Here is a 19,309-nt window from a genome sequence, read left to right as displayed (position 1 = left end):
AGTGCTTGTGTGCTCATGTTTCTTTGTCCAAGGATGTTCCAGCAGCCCAATAAGGAAGTTTGGCCCAATAAGGATGTTTGCAGAGAGAGGTGAGGAGGCATTTGAGTCCAGGATGCTGGCGGGATTTCCCATTAGGAACCTACCAGCCTTGTGGCTTGCAAATACTGAGAGGAGTTTGAGCAAGGCGATTCCCAGGAAGGGGAGGAAGAGGAGTGGTAGTTAAAAGCAATGGCTGCTCTAGAATATTAATTTCTTTTTAATAGTTGGCTCTGTGAAGTCGAACTGAACTATCCAGTGCAACCTTGGATTTTGCTGCACACAGGTCATGTCTTGCTTTGAGCTTTTTAGGGTATCAAACATGCTCTGGTCTGTTCTCCACAGCAAAGCCCATTGTGAAGCTCAGTCTCTGATTTGGTTTCCCAGGTGCACTCAAGGTTAATACATTGTAATAACTAGTTGCTACAGTTTGGGTTGTCTTTTATTGAAACAAATAGTTCGCAGTGAGTGCTCACAGCAAACATCTGCTTCAGAGGTTGTTGTAACACAGAGTATGACCTTCATGTTGAAATTAAGGTGCAAAATAACCTGGTAACTGCTGTTGAGGTTGAGGGATTAGGGAAGAGGTTCCAGTTTATTAAACAGGCTAATAATAGGTGGTCAGTAACTTGTTCAGCTGCTCTGCCTGGGTTGTACTTTGAGCCTGGCTATTGATGGCTTAGGTTTCCATCCATTTCACTACAGAGTTTTTGTACAAAGCCTCAGCTTTGCTTCTGGAGTCTGTGGAGATGATTTGTCAAGGGTCATACTTCAGTTCACATTTGGTTGCATTTTCAGGAAGAAAGTTAATCAGGAGAGAATGAACTGCAGATGGTCAATCATCCCTAGATAGCTAGAGCATGAGCAAATGCTCCAGATACTGTCCAGTGATATTCCTAAGAGATTTGCTCTGCAAAATGAAAGGATCCAAGGCTAGATGTAGGCTTTGGGGTTTTTTACTTCCCAGATGAAAAGGATGATGCCGTCTCCTTCGAAGTAGGTTTCTTTTTCAAGGATTGATACATTGGAGATTTACCTCAGCAAAATATTCCAAGCATCTTCTGGAGCCATTTAAACATCTGTCTTTTCTGCTTCCTTTCTCAAGGCCTCTGTGACATGGAAAGGAGCGCTGGCAACAAAAGAGTCAGTCTGCTATATAAAGTTTCCTGGCTGGAGCTCTCATGGTAAACGTGTCTTGATTACAGGCATGCATTTGACCATTCTGCTGCTGCAATTGCTCCAGGCAGCTTGGAATGCACCAGCACTCGAAGCTCTTCCAGGCTTATAATAGCCAACCCCTTTGGAAAATTACCTCATAAAAATCCCAGTGTAATTCAGCAAAAGGGGCAAGAAATCCCCTCCCTTTTAGACATGGGCAAGCCAGCTCTTCTCCTGCCTGTGGTCAAAGGCCAAGGAGTGCATCCAGTATCGTGTGCTGCATCTCCTGAGAGTAACAGCAGAACATTAGCATTGATTTTAAGCAGTGAACAGGTTTCAGTTATTACTACAGTAATGGACAATTGTCTGTAAATGAGGATGTGAGCTTCAGAGCCCAGAGAGATGGTACAGCACAGTCTGAGAGGAATGTGTGTACAACGGTTTTATCTTGTAAGCTGAAATGGTGCCCACAGAGAAGCCTCTGTGAAAAGCTGTAGGACTTGTGCACCTTTAAAAAAGGGCAGGAGTAAGAATAATTGAACTTAGACTTAAAATAAGCAACCTGAAAAATGTGAATACATCTGTAAAATAACTGTTTATAGTGATTGGACTGAGAGTCTTGCCAGTTTCTGTGACAACATAACATGCATGAGAGGTTTTTACATGTTTGTAGGTACTTGGAAAGTAACATAGACTTTTCAAGCCTTCATGCTCGAGCACAAACCCTTGTTTGTTCCAGGCCTTCCATTGCATGCTATAATCAGAATTAGATCAATTTATTTGCAGTCTAGAGAACTTGGTAGTTGTGGCTCAGGCACTTTCACTGAAATACCCTGGTGAAGAATGCTGTCATTCTAGGAAGGTTGTTCAGCCACCAAGAAAATCATTTAAGTATTAGAAAGCTGTAGAATCTCAACAGGAGATGTGGAGGAAGATATTTGTAGGTGCAAAAATGTTGGAGTGAAAAAGTCTGTTCACAGATTAATTCAGAGTTTTTGGTTCAAAGATTTACATATAAAAGCCTTCAAGCTCAGAACAACAGTGACAGTAAAAATCTATTATGTGAAGCCTAGTGCCAGAGCTGTGCAGTTTTCCATGTGTATAATCAGAGTCATTCCAGTGGCCCATATTACAAAAAGCAAATAGGAACAAGGAACATTAAATTACAATGAAGCTTTCATTCCCTTCATGTTAACAAAGCAGGCTTGCTGTTAGCAAGGCTGTGTGCATCAGCAGAGAATGAACTGCCCTGGGGGACTGTGTAAACATGGAATACAAATCCAGCTGAACACAGAGATGGAAAGCTGACATGTGTTTCAAGTGATGATGGATTGATGCTGGCAGGAAACACTTTCCTTGTGTGGAGCTTTTCATTTTATGGAGAAGCACCATGATTAACTGATTGCTTTGAGTGAAATGAAAAAGCAAGGAGGTCTAGCAGTTTGGATTGCGTGGCAGTGCCACAGATTGGATACCTGTTGGGATGTATAACTAAGATAGGAAAGCCCAATGTGTTATTTGCATGAAACTCTAGAAATAAGTGTTGTTTGAGGTATATTTTGATCTGTAATCCATTAAAACTGCTTTGTGACTCAAATTTCCATCTCTATAAGACCTAAATGCTTTAGGACAACTCGGAAGTTTGCATTTTGCAGGTCCTTTTTAAGTGTAAATAGTGTCATTTTTTGAGGCAGTGTTGTCAGTGAGTCCATAACAAATCCTACAATACTTTTTTTAAGAACTCAAAAGCTGTATCCTTTATTTCCTTGTCTTTATTCCTTTGCTCAGATAAAATGCCTTAATGTTTTTTCACTACACACTGACATTACTTACTGCCTTCTCAAAGAAATTTCTGTTTCTGTTTGGAAAGGAGTTACTTTATCCCACCCTCACTGTAAAGGAATCTTGTCTGATAGAGCTTTATAATTTACCTCCTCCTCTTCTGAGGTATTACCATATCTGTCCACCTTCCAAAGGCTGTGAGTTACTTAACTTTAGTGTGTGTGTCTGTAAAGAGCCTGGACTCTTAAATTATTTTGAACTTAGTTAAAATTCTTTTTTTTTCAGTTACTTGTCTAATATTTGTTCATTCCAAGTTTTAATAGATTTTAAACTGGGGTTTAAAATGTAGCCTGTTATGCAAGTCCCAGACAGATAAATTTACCTGGACAGTAGCTTCAAACTGACAAAAGGCAGGGTTAGGTTGGATATTAAGGAGAAATTCCTCCCTGGGAGGGTAGTGAGGCCCTGGCACAGGTTGATCAGAGGAGCTGTGCCATCCCTGGAAGTGTCCATGGCCATGTTGGATGGGGCTTGGAGCAACCTGGGATAGTGGAAGATGTCCCTGCCTGTGGCAGAGGGATTGAATGAGATGACCTATAAGGTCCCTTCCAACCCAAATCATTCTGTGATTCTGTGATGATTTTATGACATTCCAGGTCTTCAGTTAATATATGGCATAGATTAGAATAACTGGCATCAGACTTGCAATGTAATTTTATTTATAAAGTAACTGTATTCCCATGCAGAGACCATTCTTATAAATTCTTACTTTGCTCATGATACCCTCAAACTCATTACCTGTAACTCTTTCTTTAGTTGAACCAGAGTTCCAGGTTGTAATACTAACGCAATTTCTAAAATGAAACAAAAGTAACTTGATGCTAATGGCATTATGCATGTGGCATTAGCATAATGAATAAAAGTATTTTAGAAATTTAGATTCATTTTAATTACTTAAAGCTAAACAATCTTAAGTATGTTTTATTGTTTCTAATAATGTGACTAAAGAGAGATCAAAATTACTGTGCTAATAAAGAGGTTGGATTGGGAATTCATCAGCCAGAAGGAAGATGCATCTGGTGAGGATGAGCATATGCCAGAATTGGATCTTCTGGGAAGAGAAGTGAGGTAAAGCAGTGCAGGGGATGAGAGTGCAGGGACTGATAGAAAAGTCTCTGTTGGACCCATGGACATGGGAAGAGGAGACCTGGAAGCTGAAGACATGAGAGAAACTGGATGAATTAGGGGTTGGGGCATGGATGGCACTGCCTGAGCAAGTAAGAGAAGTGAGTTGGAAGGGTCTACTGATAGTTAAACAAGGAGAGTAGGGAGAAGGAAGCTTGTGGTTTGGAAATAAGTTGGCTTTAATGGGTGAGTAGAACATGGAACTGAGAGGAGAACCATGAGAAGTAGGTGACCAGTACTGTGCGCAGGTGAATTAGAAACAGTGGGATCAAGGAGCTGTCAGGAGAGGGACTAGCAGAGACAGGTATTGTGCTAAGGCCTAAGTTACCTGTCAACATGTGAATAACACCTGGAACAGCAAAACACCATCATTTTGAACATCTTGTCAATAAATGAGCATGACTACTGCCCATTTCTGGGCACTTGTTTATTGATTTACATCCTCATTTGATCCATTTATTTCATCAGGTCGTAATATTTAATTACACACTTGTGTTATCTTGTCCCCAGGACTTATGTGATGTGTAATTACAGACTATTATAATAATTAGTGCATGCTAACTGTGAATAGTTATAGCACAGGCAAGTTCAGTTCTTCTGTTTTGAACAGCAGAGGGAATAGTTTTGCATTTATTAATATACTTTTGAACTATACTGTACGTTCAAATGTGCACTAATGTGGTGAGGAATGCTGTTGTAATCATGCAGGGCAGTTTAGATGTCTTAACAAGCTTTTGCAGTTCATGATATTCCTTTTAATTTGTTTTGAATGTCATTCATTGTGTTAAGTTCTGTTTTCACTAATTTGATACAAATTTTGTTAATTTTCTTAATCTTGTGAAGTGCTCTGCTTCATTTCAAGTTACCCAGTCTTTAACAGTGTCACTGAGAGGAACTGCCCTGTTGAGGACTTGTTCTGTGGAGATCTGGCCTTTTGTTTTAATTCCTTTTGCATCTCTGTATTTCCAGTTCAAATCCACACCCAGTAAGAGTGTCTCAGTGGTGGGCTGGATGGTGATGATGGCAGATGACCCTGAGCATCCAGATCTCTTCTTACTGACTGATTCTGAGAAAGGTAAGTAGTGCACTGATTCCCAGAATAAGCATTTGCTTTGCTGAGGTTATTTGTCAGCAGATAAAGGAGCAACTAAAAGGTGACATCCTTGCAGTTTCTGCTGCTCTCCAATATGCCATCTTTGCCTCTAAAATGCTATGGGAATAATAACCCATGGAGAATCCTTAGTCTTTACTGAGTTCTAAAAACTTTCCAAACTCTTAACTCCAGTTGTGATTTTAATTGGAAGTATTCATCTGCATTCTTTTAACTATATTTAGAACACTTCGAGGCATTTTCACATGTGTGAAAATGTAAGTAACAATAAAAAAAAACATTCAGCTAATACTAGGTGCTTGAGCAGTCCCTTCTCTCCAAATGAAAACGAAAACCCAAACCATCTGTTCAAATGTTGGGCTGTTAGCAGGCAAAACTCCTCAGAGATTTTGACTGTTATGTGGAGAAGCCTGTGGATTTCCATTACTCCAACACAGAGCCTGCTTTCAGCTAAAACTCTGAAGAAAATGTTACTTTTCCATAGCACTTCAAATTGTGCTGAAAGAACATTATTAGAAGTTCTGATAAAGGAGTTTAAAATTATTTATTGATTTGTCTGCTTCAAGTCTTAGTACATTTTATTTCCAAACATCTCTTCTAGCACCACTGGTATGAGGTATAAATTGTGAGTGCTTGTCAGCTTAAGCTCTGCCACAGCAATCTGAAATGTTTTTGTAACACTTGACCTTTCTGAACCCAAACAAGCACTGTGTAATTCCAGCCACTGAAAATACTGGTCTGAAATGTATCAGTACACTTAGGAGTGATTTTCAGATATTTTCAAATGTAGCTTTCCAGGGTATTTCAGTGGTATCTTGCACTTCATAAAAAAATTACTATATTATATACAAATTGCAGTAATGGCATTTTTGTTTTGAGGGATATTTGTTCTTTCCTAGTTGATGCAGGCATTTGTTGAAATCTAGAATATTGGAAAGGAAAACAGGTGAGCTGAAACTTCTCTTCAATAGGTCAAACAATTGCTGCACCTATTCCAGACAAAGTATAAAGCTTTATGAACTTTCTATTAGTAAATCTTTTCATAATGTTTAAATTTAGAGGTATTTGAATGTGGGTAGGATTTAGGAGTATAGCATTGGCTATGTTCATCTCTTTTTTTCTCTTTCTCACTTAGGAAATTCATATAAATTTCAAGCTGGAAACAGAATGAACGCAATGCTCTGGTTTAAACACCTGAGTGCTGCCTGCCAAAGCAACAGACAACAGGTGAGAGCAAGGCAGTGAAAAGGGATGAGCTTTTAAGAACTCAGACCTGATGGATCTTCGAGCTGACCAAGCTGTCACTGAGGGCTCTTTATGTTCCCTGAGCAGCCTCTACACCCACTTCACCCATTGCTGATGGATTTGCCTTTGGCTTTTCTGTTTGTCCCTTTGCTAACAAACCCTCAGAGCTTATGCAGTAATGAAGATTTGGGGCTACCCTGAGGCTAATTTAAGCAATTGGGGAAATGGAAGGAATGCTCTAAAATACCTGTCCGAGTGGCAGTATTTTTGTACTGGCCATTTGCAAAATACTATTTTACAGTTATATAAAAAGCTGTAAGTTGCAGCTTTCAATATAAATTCCAGATGACTCTCCTGAAGTGCCTTTTTTCAGGCCATGGACATGCATATTTTCTGCTGCTTGTTATGTATTTTGTACTCCTAAAATGTATACCAAGTAGTTTAGCCCTTGGTATATTTTCCAGTCTTTGAAATCAAAAGTAGCATTTTCCATGAATCAAAAAGGAAGATAAGACTGCTCCAACCCCTATTAAGTGCTGCTCTCATATAAATTCTTACCGACCTTTTTCATCAGCAAAATCCTTTCTTTAATTTACTTTGTCTCCCTGAACTCTTCCTTTTCCTTTGCACGTTTATTTATGGAGTTCCCAGAGCAGAAATCCTACTGAATTCCAAAGGGAAACAAAAAGGCTTTTCCAGATCCTTCTCTGCTTTCTTGTTCAATTCTGCCTCTGAGAGAGATCTTAAGAAGTAAGGGTTGCAGAAGCTCCTGTGAAGGTATTTCAGACAGTGCAAAGGGGAGAGATTGTGTTCCTGGCTGGAGAAAGTGGAGATAGTAGCAAATAGTGGCAAAGAGTTTGCGAGCAAGCGGTGACTTCAGGCAAGCCTGAAAACTGTTCTCTGAAGACAGCTTTGGTTCAGTAAGGTTTAACAATACTATTTAATACTGTTAACAGTGTAACTGCCTTGGAAAACTTGGATGTTTGAATGTGTTTTCAATAGAATATAAACACCTAGTCAGCTGAATAATGCTAAGATCTATTTTAATAGATACTACTTTTGATTCTAATGGTGCAACTTTAGCCCAGTTGAGCATTTATCATGTTAAAGTTGTTTTGCTGACAACTTAAATGTCATCAAATTAGGAAGTTCTACACGCATATAACAAAATTATAAACCTCAGAGCAGTTTAATATTTTGATTATACCTGGGTTTTCTACAACTCCAAGTATGTTTTTACTGCAGATGATAGTTGCATTCCTTCTCCCCCTTTTTGAAGACAGAATGATATGCATTTCAACAGATGTCTAGTCTGTGAAATAGTTGAATGCATGTAGCTACTACCTGAAGTAAATTCTTCCATCATGTATATTTTTGTTTTCAGGTTCCTGCCAACTTGATGACCTTTGAATAACAGGCAAATGCAAAATAAAAAAAAAGACAGTTTGAACCATCTCATAATTGAGAACGAGGTCCTGATGGAAAACGTGCCAGCTGTATTCTGTGCCAGAACAGAACCTGTCAACTCGATCTCTGAACTCTGGAGCCCTGAACAAAACCACTAATGGTTGGGGAGTGGAGTCCCCTAAATTAAAAATGGAGTCGCAACATGAATTGCCATGGACCATGCTTCGTTATGTTCTCAGAACTGACCTGTGGAAACCACTGCCTTAAAGAGTGAAAGGAAAAACAACATGAAACACCAAATAGTGTGTGTGAAAACTTCTGGCGGTGCTGTGCTTGAGTTAAATAGATTGTAGCTAGTTTTGAGTTTCTTTTAACTTTATACTAATTTTGAAAATAACTCACCTTTTTAGGCATTCTTACGAAAACAGGTAAACCGGTATTTAAGAGTTGTATCAAAAGCTGTGTATGAACTGGGTAAACGGTACTACATGTTCTGGAGATGTTGTTTAGACTATACCAGGAGTCCTGGAGGGGAGCTTGTCCCAGGCACACTTAGCCTGGAGCAGTGTTACTTCTCTCCGACCTACAAGTGTAAGAAATGTAACACGACTGCTGCAAGTTTAGAGCAGCACTGAGCTTGCAAACCTTGGTCCTTTAGGGGAGCCAGACTCCGACAGTGGTGCAGAGGCTGAGCCAAGAATCAGTTTGGTACGTTTTTACCTAATTCCAGGTTAGAAGCATGTGTTTTGGGCAGTCAGGGGGTGTTTGGGTGTGTGTGTGTGTAAGAGACAGAACTGAAAGCACTGTTGGGTCAGGACTGAGTGTTTTCATCCCATTTGTTTCTACACCTCCACAGAAAAGCTGTACCAATACCTGGGTACAGCTCACTGAGATGTCTGACTTTGGGTATCTGCTAATTATCAGTTAGGGACCACTGTTAGTGTGTGGTGTTTCATAATATCACTTCAGATGGACATTTTAAAAAGATAGAGGCACAATTTCAAGCTTTCATGTTCTCATTTGGCAATAATTGATTTTAGTATCTGTCTTGGTCAAAGTAGTTGATGTGTGGTGTTGATAACATGGCCTAAAGCAGACCTTACATACAGAAGCTCTTTTGATCTTCAGGCAATTAACTAATTTATTAGAAGGTAGGATAACCTAAGGAGAGAAAAGGTGTGGGGCCATCAAAATTCCATCCTCGACAGGAATCATTCTTGGTCACTGAAATTACTCACGGAGAAAAACATAATGGTTGTAAAAAGGGAGCTGTGCTTTATGTGTGTGTTTGATGCTTAAGACTTTGATTCTTGCTTTATTGGGGTTTCCTTGACGTCACCTAGTTTCCTGGATGATTAGTCTTTCTTTAATCCTCAAAAATATGGTCTTTGTAAAGCAAGGAAACATTGTCCAAAATATGACTCTGATACTGGAACTTTAAAGTCTGTGAAAAAGTAACTGTTCCGTTGACATTGTGGTTTAGTGGCCGTAAATACGCTTGCAGATTCCACCATGAATTCTCCTTTTTAAACAGAAACAAGCTACCTACCAGTCTGTTTCAGAGTTCTCTGACTATCTAATAAAGGTTTCTACTAGTAGTTGTTATTTTGAAAATGTATAGTTTGTTTATTGCATCTGAGTAGAAGCCTGTAAATTCACTTTTGAGTTGGTTTGGTTTTTTTGGAGTCAAATTAATCACATAATGGAAATTATTAATTTCTGATTTCTGGTGAGCAAAAAGAAAAAAGGATAATCCAGTCTCACAGTGAAAAAAACAAAACACAATAGCCCCAACCACTTGGTGATGTAAAGGGTAATAGGCTGGTTTATGTTTCCAGAAATTGTTCTGAATTGGCTCTTGGTAGAAAGAAAACAGTAGAAGGATGCTTCTGTTGGAATTACACCACAAAGGACTATGAGAATTTGGCTCCCCTTGCAATTCTTTTGTTGCTTTTTTTTATATGAGGAATTAATAGTCTGTTCTAAAGTCATGAATTTTGGGAAGGGGTTGCTTGTGCTGAATCTCTCTGCAATTCACTCATCTCCCAAGTTTACCCACGTTGGGTGTATAGTAAAGACAACATCCTCACAGCCAGCAGTGTTACTTAGTAGACTTTGCACAACTTAAGTTTGGTTTTTTTCCGTTTTAAAACTTAATAATGTGTGTTTCTTCTCAATGACTAAGTGTTTGTTTGGGTTTTTTAACAATGTGTGTCTTTTTTTTGTAAGCATTGTGGATAATAGCCTGTGGATTTTGAATTTTTAAATAAGCTATTCTGGGTTCATTGCAGCATAACTATCTGTTCTTTTGTTAGTGAAAGGAAACATGCAACTGGGAGCCACAGCCTGACAGCCCACAGCTTTGCTAAGGACAGAGCCAGGTCAGGACATGTCATTTATTACTGGATTTTTGCATTTTCCAGCTGTTTTGAGTTAGTTTTTTATGGTAGGAGGATGGTGGGGAAAACAATTCGCAAATCATCCTTTAATGAATTGTTGCTGTTACCAGCTTTAATTATCCTTAGGCCTCCTACTCTTCCTTGCTTTCTACCCTCAGACTTGCTGGGTTTTTGTAGGAGAGATTGAATACTGTGGGAGGAGCTTCTTAAAATGTGTAGCCAGAATAACTGGAGTGAGTAATGACAACACAGAAAGTATTTTTGGCACTTGTTACAGTGAGTAGTTCAGTACTTTCTCGTTGTTTATGGCCTCTTCAGCCACATAGTCCTACAGGGTAACACACAAACACTGACATTTATATAGCTTGAGATAAATGGTGCTCAGAAAGAGGTGGTGGGTTTGTTCCCTCAGGGAAAGCTGCCTGACCTAAGCCTTGGAAAGACTCAGAAAAGTCAAATACACTGCAAAGAATGTACTAAAGCTCCTTTTAAAAAAAAGGAGTTAAAAAATAACTGAAAGTAGTGCCAAGAAAACAAGGAGTAGCGAGCTCATGGTATTCAGGTAAGACTGTCATCCAGACTGCTTCAGACAGTTGGCAGTTCCTCCTTGATTTTAATTTTTAATGTGTTGCTCTAATTCTTTATCTTGTTGAATAACTGCTGAAACACTTCAGCTAATATTTGTCACTTTATCCCTTACTGTTTTGATTTTGAAACTAAAGGTGCCCCTTGCAATTCCTTGTTTTGGCTGCATTTGAGCAAAAATTATTTAGAGTAGCTCTTCTAGCAAGACTTCAAATATAAATATTATCTGTTGACTGATAACCATCTTTTTAGCTAAACTAAAAGTTTTGGGGAAGATTAAACAACAGGGACTGGTTTATGAAACTGCTTCATTGCATTAAAACTATATAACATTGCACTGCTTACTGCTAACTTTTATCCAATTTAATCTGTGCTACTTTTGGCTAGGATTTTCAAACCTGACTTCTATCCAGTGTCCTTAGAAAGCAAATAATATTTATAACTTTTCTTTTTAAAAAATTCTGGTAGTTTGAATAAACATATCCCAGACACCTTTTCATTTTGCAGACATTTCATGCCAGAGGAGTATTACCCAAGCTATTATGATTCATTAAGTATTTAGGTACAAGTTATAGGCATTAAAAATACAAATACTAAATGAAGTCACGTAAATACTTAATGAATGAGCTTTAGTACCTGGCTTTAAAATTGTGTTTAGAGAAGTGTGCACATTGGAAAACGTATTTGGAGCAAAAGGAAGCATAAAAAAACACAGCAGGGTTTTATTAGTTATCTACTCCTCACTAGAAGTAAAGTAATCTAATTTAATGTTTCTTGCAGCATCAGCCTCCTGTACTTGCATTTCTATATTTTCAACACTAGTCCTCCTCTTTTGCTATCAGACATAACACATGGTAACAGCAAATCCTCTCCTTCCCAGCAGAAGCAGTTGCAGGTTTTTGTGCTGCTGAGGCCCACGAGAAGTCGAGGTCCCTTTTGACAAAAGGCAAGTTGATCTTTACGGTTTTGATAAATGTAGCAAATCTTGTCCAAATCAAGATAAAACATGGGATGCTTTTTTTGCTGGCTCTGTCAGTGGCCTTTTTCTTCATTACTTGTCCTTTTTAATTTTTTGGTATTCTAAGTCACCAGCACTAGTAGTTCCAGTCTTACTCATGGCCAGCTCTTTGTGCTGCCTGTTGCATTTAGTACCCCAGGACTGGTACTAAACCACATCAGTGAATTAGCTGTTTTCCCTACAAGGAGACAGTTGTGAAAGTTTTGTTATTATTCTTTAATATTTTTCTTTAATTTTTCTCTAAAAGCAGCTTGTGCATGAAGTGGTTTGGCTTGGGAAAGTTGTCATTAAAAGGATGTGTATGAGTGGACAATGAATTTGTTCCCAGGGGTTATCCCTTCTTTTAAAAACTACCATTCTAATTTGTAGTGCATGAAGAGGGTGAGTGCTTGGATTTAAGGAGGACTTTTGTCAGTGCCTTATTATTTACTTGAAGACCAATTCCTTTATTTCAGTGCTGAGTCCTACTGTGGCAGACTTGCAGGCTGTGTCCTCAATATACCAAGGGGTGACATTCCTGACAGCCATTGCATTTCTGCAGCAGTCAGTTGTTTTGGTCAATGTAAAATAGCTGTGGCTTGAGTTGCTTTAGTATTGGGGCTTTTTCCTGTGTTTGAATAGCCTCTTTTTAGGAAAAATGCAGAGGTACTCGGTAGCTTGGGCTTGTTCAGCTTTTATCAGAAGTAGCTCAGACCTCTTAAAAATTAATTTATTTTTATTTTAGTATGTCTCTGAGTAGATTTAGTCAGGGGGTGGGGGGGGGGGAATGAAGAGAGTAGTCCAAGTCATGGTCTAGACCACATGAGCTCAAGAGCTCACATTATTAGAAAGGAGCTTGCTTTTGTCTGTCCCACTTTGATGTAAACACAGAGGAGCATTCTTAGGAGAAGATTTATTCTTCGCAAGCTTTTTGTTAATGTGAAATAAATACCACAGGAAAAAACTGTTTGGGGAAAGAGGAGGCTTGGATAAATCTTAGTCTTAATATCCCCAAAGCTCAGTTTTGTATATTGTATTTCTAGTGCCAACACTGTGTAGGGAGCACTGTCCTTCACTGAAACAACTGCTAGAGACTGTTTTAGCAGCAAAGGCTTCAGAAGCTTTGGAAGGGGAAATGAAAGAAAGAATGTGTTGTTCTTGAGCAATTAAATATTTGTTTTCCTGGAATACATCCTTATAAAAACACAGCAGTTTTACTGTAGTCTTTTTATAAATTTAGATGTTGGATGGATAATTTGAAAATTAATCTTATGCTTTCTAAGAATATTCAAAGACAGCAGAATGGTCAAAGGAGAAAATACAAATTCCTTGGTGTAGCTCTGGCTGTTGCAAAACCGAGCTGCCAAGTTTTCTCAAAGTCACATTGCTAAGGAAAAGAAGGTGTATGAAATGTAATGAAATGCAAGTTCCTGCAGATCATGGCATGATTCTGGCTGGGAGCCTGGTCTGGCTCTTGAGTGACTAAAAACACCATAAATACTCCGCTTCCTTTGTGTGTTTGATTATTATTATTACTATTATTTCTCTTTAGTTGGGTGGGTTCTGGCCTTCATGTGTGTTTTCTGAAGGAATTTCTTACCATTCCAAAGCTGTTCACAGCTGAAACTGCAAAGCAGACAAGCAGTATAAATCGATTAAATGTTGAAATAAAGGGTTCTGGGGTGCCTGGTTTACTGGCACTTCTGGCTCCTTGTGTGCAGGAGTGTATCCATTCAAACACTACTGTACTCAAGGGGGAAAAGCACCAGGAAACATGGATGTGTTTTATAATAATCCTGTAAGGACCAGCCATCACTGGAAGGGGGATCAAGGTGTCATGCAGTAAACACAAGCCATTTTTAATGTTCCCTGCTGGCGTGAGGCATTCCAGACTTGGAGGGATTGCACTATGATCTCGCTGAGTGATGTGCAGTTTGGCTGTCCTCAAGCCTCTTCACCTTTTTTAATACTTTATTCTGTGTGTGCGTGTGAAAATTGTGTGTTTGCATAAGCTAGTTTCAATGAATTTAAGAACAGGTTTCAAAAATCTTTCATACTGAAATAAATGATTTAAAAGATGGCCTGTGTCTGAAGTTTTAATTTCTCCTTTAAAAAACTGCATTGAAACTCCAGCTAGGTTTTGCAACATGGAATTTGACTGTCTTTTGCAATGGTGCTGAGGTCAGCTGGAATTTTAGTGGGTTTTTTCAGTGAATTTTCGTGGCTTTTTTCAAATGAAGCATGTAAAAATGCTGTTGTCTGGTGGTGCAAAAGAAATCCAAAAACTAGCAGGGAAGTACAGTTCATTGAAGAGATTTCTGTCTTGTCTCAGCCATCTTTCTGTTAAATGATGTGGTTTTTCCCTCCTTGGTAGTTTATCAGATTTTTTTTTTTCTGTTGTCTCTATACTTAAAGCTGTGGTAAATTTAAACTCACTGAAAGCAGACAGATCGGCTCTTAAGGAGCAACTACATGCAAGATAAACTGAAAATGAAGAACAAATGAATAGCATGCAATGCCTTGTATTTCCTTAGCTCTTTGTTTGGTGTTGCTTCCCTACTCTCTGTGCCTTTGTAATGCTGTGAAGCCTTACTGATCATACAGCCTGGAGGGAATGCTGTGGGGTCAGGTGGTGAAATGCTTGTCAGAGTGTGAGCCTTGGGCTCCTTTGCCTTTTCTCCTTAATGGAACCATTCATTTCAAATGTATTTACAAAGAGAGAAGGAATAAAGTAGATTTTTGTAACCCCCTCCTTTTTCTTATTTCCAGATTACTGAGTTTGAGAAACGCTTTATTACTGAGTTTGAGAAATGCTTTGCGCTCAATAGTGTGAAAAGACGCAGAATTAATGAGCTGGTGGGGGTTTTTGTTGATGGGTTGTTGGGGTTTTGGTTTTTTTCTTCGGTTGGTTGGGTTGGTTTGGGGTTTTTTTGGTTTGTTTTTTTTCTTTGAAAGCTTTTTGTGACAAACATTTTCCTTAAGTTGCTTTATTAACTGGAAAGCTGACTCCAGGCTCTGCAAGGTGGGACGCACAGATGGAGCAAAGAGGTTCTTGGTTCGGATCCTTCTTGGAGAAGACTTTCTCTCCCCTGTTTGAACTGCATCTCTGTCCACAACAAAGATTCCAGTCTGGCTCTGTTAGCTCCATCATTTGTCTTTGATTTTGTCAGTCAGGCTCTTTCTTGCCTTTAAATACTGAAAGGCTGTAGCATCTCTGCAGGGCCTGAGAGAAGTGGCCAGAGTGAGAGTCCTTTGGCATATTTTTTAATTTTATCTTTTTCCAAGTGGAGGAACATGTCAAGGACTCCTTTTGCCCCTTTCCTTTTGTTCTTGTCTCTCTGGCTGCTGTTTACAGGAGATTGTCTCCAAATCCACACAGTGAGAAGAGAGCCAGGAAAAGGCACCTGATCCCTTCCTTGCTTCCCAACTGGAATGGTCTTCATTTGGGATATACTTCCTGCTATCTTTCCCCAGGTGTATGAGTCCATGAACTGAGTGTTCCTTTTGAAATTGTAAGATTTGAAAGAACTGGAATTGCCTTGGTTTTGTAACTTCATCTTTAGTTTACTCTTTTGCATGGGAAGAAACCACAGTGCAGGGGGAGGGATTCACATCTGTGGGAAAAAACGGAGAAACCAGACCACAGATGTATGAAATAACTGAGCTGAAAGGAGATTATCTTTTTCCCTTTTTTTATATTAAGATTAGTTTTTGTAAGTGAGAATGTTAGGTAACAAAAATGTGAGCAGATGACAGCCAGATGTAAACAGATGATATTATTTTGGCATAACCTACATGCTTTGACAGAACAGAGCAGGGTTATGGTTTTTGTAAAAACAAATAAATTGAATACAGAAGATTGGATCCATGCTTCTAACTTGTGAGTAATATTTTTATTAGTTTTATTAGTTTTTTTGCTTTAATTGAGCATTTTTACTAAAACATACATCCTTACATGGGTGATACTTATCTTTGCCTCATTCAGTTCCCTATTTTTAGTTCAATTTGGTACTTAAGAACAAAGTGCAGATCCGAAATAAAGCCTTCTGCTCGTCTCCCTGAGCTGGTACAAGAGGCTGTTAATTGCTGCTGTGCAAAACTTGATTTTACTGAATGTCTTTATCTTGCTCTGTAAAATAATTTTTTTTCTATGATGTGTATAGTGTGATAGAGCATGTCAGGCACCTGATGCATAATTCCAGTGTATAAGATTATATTGTTTTAATTCTGAAACATTGAAAAGGGCCTGCTCAAAGGAGGTCTGCAAAGGGGAAAATGAAAGCATATTTTTTTCAGGTGAAAAAGAGTGGGGTGTAAGTGTAACAAAACACAAAGTGAGTTCAAGCCATTTTTTAAGTTAAGAGGAGACCTCCTACAAGAACACAGCCAGCAGCAAAATGCTAATCTGTTTTTCATTTTCTTTTCAGGTAGGAAAATGTTTCACTTTCATTGTGGAAAAGGGATAAGGAGCTGAACTGTTCTAAGGTCCAACAATACAGCTAACCATTTAACCAAAGCATTGCTTGTTGGAGATGCACATTACAGCCAAGGGTAAACAGGAGCCTGTGTTCCTCACTGCCTGACTGCAGATTTGCTGTAATGTTCCACAGTGACTGGAATACTGAAACAGCTTGTGAGAAGAGGGAGCCATTCCCTCATACAAGAGCAGTCCCAAAGCAGTGGCTTAGAGACAAATTGATGGTAGTGGGAGTAGCTCAGTAAAGTTACATGATAGAGCTGGGAAAAGCAAATGCAAACCCTGAGTTCTCAGTCCTGGAACAGCAGGATTCTCTTTAATGGGAACTAATGTAACTAAGATTTAATCAAAGCAAGACAGTCCAAAAGGGATAATTGTGATCTATTATAATTCCTTGATTTAGGGGTATTTGGTGTTGGCAACCATTTTGGCATAAGAGTTAATAAACCTGAGTCACTCTCACCTCAGTAATCAGGTCCACATCAGTATTAAATTCTATAATGTTGCACCAGTGCTAGTTTTATTCCAATTCCTGTCTCTGACACATGTATCAGAGGCTTCAGAGGAAAGAGTGAACCTACAGTGTGCAGGTGAGTGAACTTTTAACCAGGTAAGTTCTGACTCCTAAGGACTCCTATGTGTTGAAAGCATTACAGTTTCATTTTTTCAATTTCATTTAATATGATAATGGCTTAATAGTGAAAATTATTCTACTAATCTTTTTGTTTCTTTGAAAAGAAGCCGTAAGATGATAAAGAGCAGAACAAATGTGTTATGAACACACCAACAGAGCCAATGTGAAATGTACCCCAGACATTGTGCCAGACATTGTGTTATATCTTGGTTCATGTCTTGTCAGAGACATCTGTATATTATTACTTTTAGGAGTTAAAATAGTTCATGTAATTTTGACACATAGGGTTCTTGCACACAACTTTGCACTTAATTTCATACAATCACAGAGTGGTTTGGATTGGAAGGGACCTTAGAGGTCACCTCATTCCACCCCCTGCCATGGGCAGGGACATCTTCTACTATCCCAGGTTGCTCTAAGTCCCATCCAACCTGGCCTGGAACACTTCCAGGGATGGGGCAGCCACAGCTTCTCTGGACACCCTGTGCCAGGGCCTCACCACCCTCATAGGAAACAATTTTTTCCCAATATCCCATCAAACCTGCCCTCTTACCAGTTTGAAGCCATTCTCTCTTGTGCTGTCACTCCACACCCTTGTAAATAGTCTCTCTCATCTTTCTAGAGGGCTCCCTGCAGGTAGTGGAAGGATACTTGTGAGGTTCATCCAGAGACCTTAATTGGAATAAGGAAGCTATTTCAGGATAAAAGACCATTTTGGTTATCTATCTCCTAGGCATTATACATAGATATATCATGCTTGCTACTCTGGTATCTAATGAATATTTACTAAACAACATCTTGCTTAAATCCTCTCTGTTGTGCTGCTCTTCTTCCAGTCACATTTGTCCAAATGAGAGCTGTCAAATTCAGTACCTTGTTGGTTATAAGATGCCAGGAGAAGCTGTTCCTCAAGAATGTGGTGATGCCTTACTGCCCAGTTCAGAATATCAGCAAACAATTCATATGTTTCCTCTTCCCATGGGATTCATCTATCAGAGTGCCTTCCAGACTTCCAGACTGGTATCATCCTGTCCTTATGCTATAGATGGAGAAACTGAGGCACAGCAGAGAAGTAGTAAATGTTGTGTTCAGTGTACAGCACTAGTAGGGCCAGGCTGGAGAATTATTTCCACTGGGTCATAAATGCATAAAATAATCAAGGAAAAACTTGTCAGAGCACATCTGCTCTGGTCTTTCTGGCAAAAATACATCAGTTATCCTGATTTAAGTCAGTTTTTGACACTGATGATGTGTGGAGGTACAGCCCATTGGTGGCCTGGCTGTGTATCTCAGACAGTTAGCCCAAGAAAAATTTAGGGAAAGGTAAATCATTTAAATCCTGGTACTGCCAGGGCTGTAGGTGGGTGTCTGTGCATGTGGAACCGCAGGGATTTCATGGGGCTCCGTGCAGACAGAACCATCTCTTGCACTCAAAGAAGCTTATAGTATCAAAAATAAAAACAAGCTCAAGACAAAGCCCACTGAGCTGAAGGGTTTCCAGTAGCTCATCAGTAATGCTTCCAAGAAGTGGTTTATTAAGGTTAATGAAATATTTGGATGACTGAGCCCACTGCTCCTGCTTAGTCTTCTGCCAATCTCCAAAGGGTAGCCTTGTGTTCCTGTTGTCATTCTGTCTGCATAAAAGTGGCCAGGGAAAACAGAAGTAAAATAGTTTATTCAAATTAAAACAGTAAGGAAAAAGTTATTTATTAGGTCCAAGTATTAATGGGAAAGTATTACAAACCTCTTAATTCCACCCCCGTATTCTGGTCCTTTTCAGGAGTAAAAGGAGGTAACAAGTCCTACAAGGCTTATACATTTATTATTTTCTCTTAACTCCATGCTTTGTGTTGCCATTTGATCCTTCAAGTGCTGCTTTTTCAGTGCTGAATGTAAATGAGCAAATACAGTGGGGTTTTTTTCCCTCCTGCCGTGCATGTAAGGAAAAGCTTCCAAAGGAGGCTTTTGGGATGCATCAGACTGGTTCACCTTGAGCTCATCCAGTCCTCCAGTTAAGCAAGAGTTCTTTAATATATTGTTCTCCTGTCACTTCTAGTTAGATAATGACATTGAATGCTCTGATAATATCAACCCAGCATTTGTTCCTTCAGTGTCAAGGATATGCAATGAAAATGTAATAGGCAGTTGGATGAAAGTAAAAATATGCTGCTGGCAAGGAAATAACAAATTGGATTAAGTCAATGCTGTTTTGAATGTTGGTAACTAGATGAATTTTAATTTCTCATGGTTCTTTAAAAAGAGCAATTTAGGCACACAACACTTCATATTTTAA

At 39.0% G+C, this 19,309-nt stretch overlaps 1 protein-coding gene across 5 annotated transcripts in view; it reads left to right on the top strand.

Moving 5' to 3' along the window:
- The window catches only part of RALGPS2 (Ral GEF with PH domain and SH3 binding motif 2), a 111,589-nt gene extending 97,604 nt beyond the window's left edge, over positions 1-13,985 (top strand). For all 5 annotated transcript variants that reach the window (XM_085068618.1, XM_085068617.1, XM_085068614.1 and 2 more), the window contains 3 exons: positions 5,131-5,236; positions 6,408-6,499; positions 7,902-13,985. In XM_085068618.1, coding sequence (XP_084924744.1) covers positions 5,131-5,236; positions 6,408-6,499; positions 7,902-7,931 — 228 coding nt within the window. In that variant the 3' untranslated portion in view covers positions 7,932-13,985. The remainder of the gene's footprint in view (positions 1-5,130; positions 5,237-6,407; positions 6,500-7,901) is intronic.
- Positions 13,986-19,309: the final 5,324 nt, after the last annotated feature.

This window comes from Lichenostomus cassidix, chromosome 8, assembly GCF_008360975.1.
Source record: "Lichenostomus cassidix isolate B80296 chromosome 8, HeHo_3.0, whole genome shotgun sequence".
Taxonomy (NCBI): domain Eukaryota; kingdom Metazoa; phylum Chordata; class Aves; order Passeriformes; family Meliphagidae; genus Lichenostomus; species Lichenostomus cassidix.
This window is presented reverse-complemented; position numbering and strand designations above follow the sequence as displayed.